At 41.9% G+C, this 12,145-nt stretch overlaps 1 protein-coding gene across 1 annotated transcript; it reads right to left on the bottom strand.

Moving 5' to 3' along the window:
* Nucleotides 1–1,546: 1,546 nt before the first annotated feature.
* Nucleotides 1,547–2,014, bottom strand: LOC134222213 (uncharacterized). Its single transcript, XM_062701356.1, has one exon. The coding sequence runs from the start codon at nucleotides 2,012–2,014 to the stop codon at nucleotides 1,547–1,549; it is 468 nt and encodes a 155-aa protein (XP_062557340.1).
* Nucleotides 2,015–12,145: the final 10,131 nt, after the last annotated feature.

The following is a 12,145-nucleotide window of genomic DNA, read 5'->3' as shown; positions in this document are numbered from 1 at the left end:
GCGTAACTTCCAATAGTGGCGCAACACTCCTCCTCGCGAATACAACTCTGTTTCTATTCGTCCCTGATCGGCAGGGTTGCCAATCCCATAGCGGTTGCGAACTTCTTGACTTTGGTTGCCCCAAGCGGCTTGGTCAAGATATCCGCAATCATATTCTCCGAAGCACAATACCGCAGCTCGATGTCACCAGACGTACAGCGGCTCCTGGTATAGTGGAACCGAGTGTCTATATGTTTAGACCTCTTCTTCTGCTGGTCTAACACAACGAAATCCAGGCAGCTTCTGTTGTCCTCAAAAATGACTGTGGGTTGTTGTTGTATTTCGTTCAGTTCCGCCAATAAGCGGCGTAGCCAAACAGCATCTTGCGTAGCTTCTGATTGGGGCATATATTCGGCCTCCATAGTCGACATGACCACACACCTCTGTTTTCGGTTGACCCAAGTCACTGTTGATCCTCCTAGTATATACTGAACATGTAGCTAGTACACGATTTGCGATCCCCCGCCCAGTCGGCATCCGAGTACGCAGACAACAGTAAATCACAATCTTTCCTCCCAAGCGTCAATCCGTAGTCAATCGTGGTCAACAGGTAGCGAACAATCCGTCGAGCCTCGGTCCATTCAGTGACCGATGGACAACTAACTTTCCGGCTGCCGCCGCGATGTCTGGGTGACTATACAATGGCAGATACAGCAGGCGACCGATTAACTTTTGGTACTCTTCATTATCCTCCAGCTTCAGGCTATCTTCAGTCACTTTGCAGTACCCCGGGTCCATAGGATACTTCGACTCCTTAGCATTCTCCAGACCAAACCGGTTGACTACTCTTCTAATGTAGGCACTTTGGGAAATCACGAAGAAGCCATATACGTCCTTCCGCACACGGATACCCAGGAAACTCTTGATGTCTCCTAGCCTTGTAATCTTCAGTCGTTCCTGCAAAGCCCGCTCGAGTTGAGCGATTTCCTCCTCCTGTGCGCAAACCAGCAGCAGATCGTCCACGTAGACAAGTAAAAACATCCAACCATTCTTTGCATCACGCTTTCGGTACAGGCACGAATCGGAACTACACTGTTCAAATCCAAACTGCTTCAAAATGTCCGTTAGAGTCTTGTGCCAGACGCGCGCGGCTTGCTTCAAACCGTAAATGCTCCTCTTTAATCTGCACACTTTCTTCTTCTCTCCGGGCACTTCATACCCGGGCGGCTGGCGCATAAACACCACCTCGTCCAGCTTCCCGTACAGGTACGCGGATTTTATATCCAGGTGTTTTACGAACATCCGCCGATGACCAGCTACTGTCAACAGCACTCGGAAGGTAGAGCACATCGCCACTGGAGCAAATGTTTCTTCGAAATCCGACCCGAATCGCTGGCTGAAGCCTTGCGCAACGAGTCTAGATTTCATCCGCTCGACTTTGCCGTCCGCGTCCATTTTCCTTTTGTACACCCACTTACTACCGACGATGTTGCTAGCCAAGCTCCCACGTTTCGTTTGCCATCAACGAATCGTACTCGACATCCATGGCTGCTATCCACTCGGATTTCTACGCACAGCTGTCCGCTTGTTTGTACGATGTAGTTTCGTCGTCCACCGTTGCCATGCCAACGAAATAGTCATCGAAACGGGCTGCCAATACTCCTCTCGTAGAGCGACGTGGCTTCTCACATTGGGCTTCCTCCTCGGGAGCAGGAATGTGTTTTTCCTTATAGTACGATTCTTCCGCCGTTTCATACCCGTTCATGTCTTCTTCTTCATTATAAGGACCTTCTTCTGGTACAGCTGCAGGTATCGCCTCACGCGGTGCTACTGGTACCGGAAACGGTTCTAACTCGACTATTGATTCAGTAGCTTTCAGCTTCCGCTTGGTATAATTTTCACTGTCCATACGCCAAACCTCGAAGAATTTCACATCCCGGTTGATGGTGATCCGGCCCGATGCCGTATCTAATAGATATGCCTTGTGCTCATTTGAGTAGCCTACAAACACCAACTTACGCGCTTTAGGATCCATCTTCTTGCGCGCCGCAGCTGGTATATGCACCCAGGCGTCACAACCAAAAATTCGAAAATGCTCATACTATGTAAGTCTTCCGTACCACTTCTCATACGGACTCATTCCGATGGATCTGGATGGTACTCGATTCTGGATATAGGTTGCGGTTAGGATCGCTTCGGCCCAATACGTTTGATCCAGCTTCGCCTCCAACAGCATACAGAGCGCCATCTCCTTCAGGTATCGGTTTCGCCTCACTACTAAGCCATTCTGCTGTGGCGAGTAGGGCGCGCTAAACTGGCTCACGATGCCTTCTGTCCGCAGATGTGCCTGCAAATCCTTGCTAATGAACTCTCCACCACCGTCTGACTGTAGCACCTTGGGAGTTTTTCCAATCTGCGTCCGGCAGAAGCTGATAAAATCTTTAATTTTTGCTGCGGCCTCAGACTTATTTTTTTTTGAGAAGGTATACAAACGCCATCCGTGTATGGTCATCAACCAAGCAAAGGAAATATTGGTTTCCACTCGGCGTGCGTGTCATTGGACCGCTGAGATCGGCATGTACGATGTCTAATTTCTCCTTCGAACCTCTATCCACGCTTTTCGGAAACGGTGCGCGAGCCATTTTTCCCTCCAGGCAACATTGGCACACGGTGCGCACACCACAATCCACTAGCTTCATCCCGTCTGCTTGCTTGTCCGCATGAATCGCTCGGACTATGTCCGGATCTCGGTGCCCTAGACGGCGATGCCACGTATGCAGGTAATGCGACGTGTGCGACGTCTGCACACTAATCATCGCTTGTTGCGAAACACATAAATGGTAAAGGCTTCCGTGTCGTTCACCAACTGCACATATCTCCCCATTGCGCTTTCGGATCTCACATCGATTCCTAGTAAAAACATCAAGATTTTTTTTTGCGAGGATACTCATCGAAAGCAATCCACTGGTAAGGTTCGGGACGTACAATACCTCACTCAATTCGATTTCCACCGGAACGCTACTATCGTTCACACCAACGATGGTTCCGCGGCCGGTTCCAGCCACCTCGGCTCGCTCGCCGTCGGCTAACATTACGCTTGTCTCACCAGTAGACTCCAGTGTGGTGAAAAAATTTCGGTTTCCTGTCATATGCCTTGAGGCCCCACTATCGATGAACCAACTCGATGGATCAGCTTGCCCCACCATCCATGCCAGCGGTCCGTCGCAGACTGCTTGCGCTTGCTTGGCTTTCGGTTCATCCGTCTTTTTCATCTTCGGCTTCATTGTTGACTCAGCGACATTTGGGCAATCTTTCTTCAGGTGTCCCGGTTGTTCATATTGGAAGCAAAAACGAGTCTCCGTTTGCTTATTTCCACTACCGGGGACTTTTACTCCACCGCGACTACGTCGATGGTCCACCCGCAACCCATGTCCACTGTTCGATGTAACACCTCCGCTGCGTTCCCGACGTTTTTCGGCCTACGCCAATAACTTTGACTTGACCAGTTGAATTGTCAGCTCATCCCGTGGGCGCTGTTCCAATGCCGTCGCCAGATAGTCATACGAGTCCGGTAATGAACACAACAGCATTGTCACTTGTAGCTTTTCTGGAATTGCATCACCGACATCCGCTATCCGCTGCACCAGATATGAAAACGTGTGCAGATGATGCTCCATATCGTCGCTTTCCTTCAGTTCCAGATGCGTCAGCTTCTTCAAGAGGTATACCTCCGATCCCTTGTCGTGGTAATCCTTTAAGGCATCCCAAGCTGCCTTCGCTGTCGCACAATTGCGCACCAAGCTTGTTTGGTCATCTTCAATGCAGAGCCCGATTGTCGCCCGAGCTTTGGCATCCGCTTTCGTCCACTCTTCCGTTACTGGGTTTGCTGCAGGCTGGGAGATCACCTGCCATGTCTCCTCTCGAATTAGGAGCATCTCCATTTTAAATCGCCACGACTGATAGTTGTGGTTATTCAGCTTCTGTAAGGCAAATCTTTGCGAATCCGCCATTTTGCTATTTTGCCGGAATCTACCAGCCGTTACTCGACGCCACAAACTATCGACCGAAAACGAACCGTACCGTAACTTTTATCAGGCAAACGAATCGATTTCCACAATCGCGAAATAGCTGAGGCCCATAACCTGTGGGCGGACAATCGACCGACGGAACCAGACCAATGGAAAAAACACGGGGAAATCCGGAGCAAATGAAATGCGACCGCGTACAGTTAACGTTTTTCTTTATTTGAACAAACTCAGCACAACTACATGGGGAGGGGTGGATTCGCGTATACGTCTAGCGTAACTTCCAATAGTGGCGCAACAGAGTGCATCTTGAGTATCGTTGATAATCCAGTAAGGTACACCGGGGCAAGTTGAAACGGTTTTTTCAAAGTTGAAGTTCGAAGTGCTGTAAAAAAATCACCCTTTGATATATTTTGAATCCGTTTGCGGTGTTTGCTAGTTCGGGCCAATGATTATACATAAAAAATAAGCAACCTTAACAAACTTTTTCATAAATATTTTGTATATTTAAATTATTTTTTATATGCATCGTTTCAACTTGCCCCGCGTATCGGGGCAAGTTGAAACACTGCGTTATATACAGACATGAGCTAATTCTGCCGTATTAATAACAAAATGTATGTACTCAATGGGACTCAAGAATCACGCGGTTGTAAAGGTGACTATAATACTGCCAGGATTCATATAAGAGTCCCATGTAAGTTTGTGGCGATTTTGATTTTCTTTCAGAAATTAGCTTAAGATTGTCTCCTGTTTAAGAAAAACTGATAAAATAGTAGGCTTTGTTCTAAAAATTTGAAAACAAATCCCACTTTTGTTGTCTCATCTTGATATTTGCTCGCATAAAAATTACATTCCAGATTTTGATACTCTTTTACACAAAAATTAACTTAAGTATGGTTCTTTTATTTATCCCACAGCAAAATATACAAAATAAGAATACTATGTTAATTTAAAAAATAGCATTTTTTAATTTATTAGACTTTTGCATTTCTCCATGTAAAACAAGTTTGAAAAATTCAACGGCAATTACTCAAGTCGGAGAAAATGACATGGGTCTCTAATGCGAATAAGGGCAGTGTACAACAAGGTCAAAAGCGTATTTTCGGAGATCAAATTCTGGAGAACGCACTATGCTGAAAATTTATCAAATTGATTTCCCCCCATTGGTGACCACTCGGATTACTATTCTGGATGGCTCATTATTTGGATCACTTGTATATTCTGCACATGATTAATTCTATGGTGACTTCTTATAAATGTACATTAATTAACCAGCCAGCATATCTCTCTTAAACTCTTCGATTGGAGAAATAGGCAGCTGGGGAAGTGGAAGGTGGAGTTAACGAAATGTTTACATACTCTATGTTTTATTTTTCTGAGAGTCAGTGCTCAATAGATTAAGAATCTCAAAACTTCAGTTCAAACATGACCCCTTTTCATTCTAGTGAAGATTGTAGAAGGGTTGCATTCGTGACGGAATAGCGAAAATTTATTACATTTATTTTCAGAAGTTTGCATGTTTTTATAAATTTATGTTTTTCGAATATATGTATTTATGGAACATGTTGAAGTTTGGCAGAAAATATTACTTTTAATTGCGTGGGTGACGTTTTGAATTGTTGTTTCAACTTGCCCCGCACCACGCATTTCTATTTGCCCCGATGAGTTGAACATGCAGAGCAATATCAAACAACCAAAATACAAAAATTCAAACGGATCTTTTGTCGATTTTTCATAATCATTATGCTTATTCAACATTGAATGATTACCTACCGTGAAAATTTGATGAAAAAACTCTTCCAAACATTGTTTTGAGACCTGTTTCATTGGCACGTCAAATAGTTGGTTTGGATTTTGCAAAGGGTGAAAAATAAACAATGGCAGGAATTGGCTTTGAAAGCTGCAATCTTGCGGGAATGGCAGTCAGAAGGTGCGTTTAGGGGAGTAGTTTGTTGAAAAAAATAATCAGAGCATTCGGTCATTTCCTATCTAATTTACAGCTTCCGTTTCAACTTACCCCGCATTTCAACTTGCCCCGGTGTACCTTACAATTTAAAATCGTCGGCAAACGAAAGCTTGAATGAATCAAGTATTAAATTCACATCGTTGAGGTAAACTAGGAATATCAATGGCCCTATGTGACTACCTTGCGGTACACCTGAGGAAACGTCAAAATATTGTGAAATGGTATCTCCTAGTTTGATGGCCATTTCACGGCCAGTTAGGTATGATTGAAGCCAGCACAGAAAAGATCCAGAAAATCCTAGGCGTTCAAACTTAGCAACTGTAATCCTGTGATTAATTTTATCGAATGCCGCCGAAAAGTCAGTGTAAATTGCGTCTACTTGACATCTTTTCTGAAGAGATTGCGCGATGAAAGATGTGTAAATTGTCAGATTCGTATTTGTTGAACGCCTCGGCATAAAACCGTGTTGATGCTCAGAGATAAAATCTTTACAGTTGTGGAGCAGAAATTTGTAAACTACTTGTTTAAATAATTTTGAGGTGGCACATAAAGCGGCTATTCCGCGGTAGTTACTAACTTCACGGTAACAAACAAAAACAGGAAAAATGTAGGATTTTTTCCAATGCTCAGGAAAAAGTCCAACTTGAAGCGAAGTATTGAAGAGACTAGTCAGAGGGACGGACAGACTACTGGAACATTTTTTCAGGACGAAGGCGGGTATACCATCTGGACCACAGCTAGTAGAGGCTTTTAAAGTAGAACAAGTTTTTGCTACTGTGTCTGTATCGACGATTGGGTGATTTCCAACTGCAGGGCTGTTACAACAGTCGCGGATTTCGCGATTTTCGCGTTTTTCGCGAATTTCGCGGATTTGTCGCGAATTTACCCTTCCAGTCGCGAAAATCGCGGTTCCGTCAAACATTGTCGCGAAAATCGCGGATTTATAACTACACTCTCGCGAAAATCGCGATTTCCTCAATCTAATTTTAGGATAAATTCAACATGTCGATTATTTGGGCGTTTGCAAAATAAGCAATCCGTCAATGATCCTAACACATGGTATTCGAATGACCTTTCAATAGTCGTATGGATGTTGGTTTAACTGGACACATGGAAAGTCTGTCGAATTGCATTTATAGATTACTGAAATGCCGAGAATTATTTATTTTATTGCCTAAAACTTTTGTACCACTAATTTCGGAATTACAATTATGATTACTTGCGCTGCATAGAGGGTCTTTATTTATGTGTTTTTGATTTATAATATTAGGTTCAACATCAATGAGGAAAGGAATCAGAAGGATTCCTTTCACGAGCCAACCTATACATATAATAGCAATTCAAATTAAGGTACATATAATAGCAATTTAAATTAAGGGGAAGGCCTTGTGAGTCAACCAAGGGCTTCGCCAGTTATTTTGAATTAAAATTGTCACATTAAAATTATTGTAAGGATAAAATTTGGTAGGGAAAAAACACAAAAACACTAATAAAGCCTGTCCACGTTCAATTTCGGACACCCATCATCCAATGCTATTTTTTTAAATTTTCACAAACCATTGAGAAGATTAATTTACATGACAGCTGAATCCCTCCGCTTTATGTGATTCTTTGAGCATATTTTCATTCTTGTCAAAGTGATGAAATGGCTAGAAATCAATTGGACATTGTCTCAGTGTCCGAAATTTAACGTGGACAGGCTTTAAAATAGACAACAAATGCCATGATGGGGTTCCCACGGTTTTGGCTTCTCCGTGAAGACTAGAATCCTGGGGTTCCTGCCGCTTTGTATGACTCCTTATCCTAGGGTGGGGGAACCTGGTTCATCTGCATCCTAATCTTTACTTTGCGCGCTGTTCTCCGGTGGTGTGTTAACTTGCTGCTGAAGGATTGAGGTCTAGGTTGGGAAAAGCCACATTTTGGTCATCCTTGGCAATATCAGCTGCCAAACAGAAAGTCATTGTGGATTGTTCGACCTCTCTTTTTGTTGAGAAAGGATCAGATCGCATGTTAATGGTTGGGGCGATATTCAGAAATCCGAATATCGTCGGTTGAACGATTGATAGGTTTTTTCATTGCCCGACCATCAGTTACGTCAAATTTTGTACCATGCTTAATGACTCCCACTATTGCAGTCATCTCATTCAAACCATTCAGTATTCGTCCTTTGTTTTATTATGTATTCCAATAACTTTTTATATACTAGTCATAGGCTAGCTTCAAAATTCCTCGCTGTTCTTATATCCATTGAGAGATTATTCGTGATTACTTAGTTGCAACAAACTGTCTGACTGAACTTGAGCCTTGAGACTTCAAAAGACTCCTACGATGGATAGCACATACGGCGTTGTAATGTTCACTATAGATGGCTAATCGCTAGATCCTGGCAAGTCCCTCCTTCGTTTGGGAGATTACTTACTTACGAACTAGTTTGCAAATGGGGGAGCAGAATCTAACTATTTCCGCTTACTAAGCTTCACTCCGATATAGATTCATTAACTCTTACGTACTCAGTTAATCCAGGGGCAATTGCTAAAAGGCGCACTGAAGTTTAGTACCCTCTGGTCTACTTAAATTGCAAAACACCATCGTGTACGCGACCTACCATGAAGCCCATCTACGGTCTCTTTTGGTACCTCTAGTGCATGTTATCTTCGTTTGTGGCTTTTCCGGCAAAGGAACAACGTGTCGAGTCTGCCGTGTTATATAAGCTTAGCAATTCCCATCCATTATCTCATACGTAGTGGTAATGACATCATTATTCAAATCGTGAACACTATCCAAGTTTTTAAAAAATCGTAGGTCTTAGAACCGTTCCTGTCCGCCTTTGGTATCATTTCGTCTCTGTGCTTTTAAATCAGATTCGTCAGGCTTTGTTCGGGCCTCTGCAGAGCTATGTCGCTTGCTTTTGAAGAAATTGGTCTTATTATTTCCTAACTGGCGGATTGATGGAAGTACAAAATCCAATGACTGATCAATGCCCTTGTAAAACGATGGTAGAGATTAGAAAGAAAAAAAAACTATATAGCGTACTAAAAAGTATAATTCAAATATAACCCTTAATCTAACTGGTATTTACCTATGACAACAGACTGCCATCTGCCCAACAAACTTATAAGTTATAACTAAATGTATCTATTCAACATTGATTAGAATGGAGGGTTTCCCGGAAACATTAAGAATTGAATTTCTTTCGGGCATAGTTCAACACTGCACATATATTTTTGGTGGCTCGTGATATGTTTGAAGCGTTAACTATGCAGTTTTGGGTATTACATAAAAAGCAAGATTAGAAGCAAAAAAATTTGAAATTTCGCATTTATAAAACGTGTTTTAAAGTAAGAAACTATATTTTTGTTTGTCGCGGATTTGTTTCTACAGTCGCGGATTTCAATTTGCCAGTCGCGGATTTCGCGGATTGGAATTCGACTAGTCTGTAACAGCCCTGCAACTGGAGGACGAACAGGGACGTTGCTAGCGGCTTCAGTGATTTGAAGTATACCCAGGGAAGTCGAGACAATTTCCAAACCGAAAATTGCCTAGGCCGGCACCGGAAATCGAACCCAGTCGCCCTCAGCATGGTCTTGCTTAGCCGCGCATCTTACCGCTAGGCTAAGGAGGGCCCCTTGTTTCCACTGATACGTAGATATCATAATTCGCTGGCGTGTAGCAGCTCACATTTCACAAAGGTAGCCCTTCCCTTCTTGATTCATCCGCCAATGTCGATCGCGGGCAGCAGGAACTATGTCCAAGGGCTTGATGATCCCTCCCCAGGCCATATTGCCTCTGAAAATCTGGAGTGCTTGTTCTCCATGTTACGAGCGACTTACAGTAGTATTTGTCCCCCATGTTAGGGGTAGCTAATTATTGAGTGTTGTCGAAGTATTTTAAGCTGAACGGGTCACTATTGTCCTCCAGAAATTGGAGGGATTTTAATAGAAAAAAAAATCAAGCAATGAAGTGAATTTGAACCAGAACCGTCGGTAAAAACCATATCGACCAAATAGGGACTAGCGATTGGGTGCCCGCTACAAGGAACTGTAAATCATCTTTTTTTTATTCTAAGGAAGTGCGGTATTTTATCCAAGCAAATTTCTTTTGAAGGTGGTGTCTCTACAAAAAAAAGCGCTTTCAAACAGTTGGTGCCTAGGTTTTATTATAACAAAACAACGAATTTATATCAGAACTTGTTATTCTGTTACATCAATTTTATATAACAAAGATTGTAACAAAACATGTACCATTAGTAGTTAAAATAACAAAAAAAATGTAACAAATTTTTTTCTTGCTTTAACACAAGAACGTTACTAAATATGTTTGCAATTGAACAAAATATAACTCGTTATATGAAAAGTGATGAAAATCACTTAAATTATTACAAACTAGACCAACCTGTCCGATCTCGCTCGGATTTTTTTTTATCTAACTGTCAAACGTTTGTTTGATTGCAGCGTCGCACTCTCTTCTTTAGAACTCATGATAACGTTGTATTTGAGCAATCTACCAACTTTCCTCGCCAAATGCACGAACTCTTTGTATATATAAACACAGCTGGTCCCAAGACGAATCAATTATGACGAATTCTTGCAAATATGTCCATCCGTTCGTGAGTTATATTGACTCAAAGGAAATGTAAACTCATTTCTATATAGATAGATTATGTTTCAAAAAAGAACAAAGTTATCACTGGTTGTGTTACAAGTGTTGATATTCATAATAATTATACCACATTTTGTTATAATCTTGTTATAACGCTTTCAACATTGTATAAATGTATTCCACAATTAGGTTAATACCACCATCATTGGGGCTCTATGTAGCCCATTGATGAAATTAATAAATAAATAAATAAATAAACGATCATGAAATTTTCTTTTCTTCATTCGAGACACATTCTGATATGAGTGTAATATGATTTAGTTATGACCATCCGTTTTCCTGCTACCCGAGCTGTAAGCCATAACTGACCCCAATAACTGAAGGTATGATACCCCCTTGAGGTATTCTTCAGATAATCAAGAGACCTTGACAAATACGTGCAAATACCTCAGCTACACCTAAAACGAGATATTGATTTGGTATTCAATATCTCCCGAATACCTCATGAATACGTCATGTAGGCATTATTATTAGCTTGGTATTATAACAACTGAATCAATTATTTTATTTGGTATTCCTCTTATGCAAGGCTTCATTAAGGTCAGGAGTATTGAATATTGAATACTCCAGCCAAGTTTTTAAAAGCTATTCTTTCCTGCTCGGGTAGTGCTTACTAATACACATCTTGAATGAAATTACGGTTTATGTAGATATATATTTTGATTAAGCAATGTTTATCTAAAAACCGCGTCTGTCATAGATTAGATAACTTTGTTAATGACCTCACTATGTCTGACTGAATTCAATGTGTCATGTTGGTAATGACGTGTAGTGGAACTGTATTTTTTTATACACACTTGCGAAAGACATGAATTATTTTCCTTTGTTACTGGCTACCGTTGGCCCTTAATTAAGCGATCGGTCAACTGACAATTACAAACGTCATGTATGCCGGTATTCGTGGGTTTTCCAAGGTCCATAAAAACCAAGCTCTACAAAAGAATCCCGAAATGCATCCAACAATGACGATTAGTAATTTGCAATGACGATCACCTAATGATGAAAATACAGGAACACCGTCTTCGACCAGAGGTCGTACGACTGAACACTTAACACCTAGCATGAGACAACGGACATGACACATAACACCCAGTGGACCAGCGGAGAATTTTTCGATCACGAAAAGTTTCCTCTTTACCGGGGCAGAAATCGAACCCACACTCCCTATCACATGCGTCTAGACGATTGACGTCGCTAACCACACGGCCACGAAGCCCACAATGATTGACTCAGAATGAATGCGTTTTCGACTCGATTATGTGCTTCTTCGAATTAGCGAAACTGCTCCCATTTTCATCTCATCGCGAAATAAAGAAATACGGCACCAATCTCGTCGCTAATTTTTGCTAACATGCGTGCTCACTTATGAAAAAGTCACTAAAATAATAAATAAATTAAATTTATTTTCGTTGCTTTGTTTTTGATGGGATAGGAACATAGAACATAGGAGCTATGAGTTTCGCGAAGCAGTAACCTTATAATGTTAAGCCTTTTTTATTTTTTTATTTTCATG

Source organism: Armigeres subalbatus, chromosome 3, assembly GCF_024139115.2.
Source record: "Armigeres subalbatus isolate Guangzhou_Male chromosome 3, GZ_Asu_2, whole genome shotgun sequence".
NCBI classification, from domain to species: domain Eukaryota; kingdom Metazoa; phylum Arthropoda; class Insecta; order Diptera; family Culicidae; genus Armigeres; species Armigeres subalbatus.
Note: the sequence above shows the minus strand (reverse complement) of the source record. Positions and strands in the feature narration are given on the sequence as shown.

What these genes read in the sequence shown, in the direction of transcription:
- LOC134222213 (XM_062701356.1), bottom strand. Translation starts at nt 2,014, where the DNA reads ATGGATCCTAAAGCGCGTAAGTTGGTGTTTGTAGGCTACTCAAATGAG.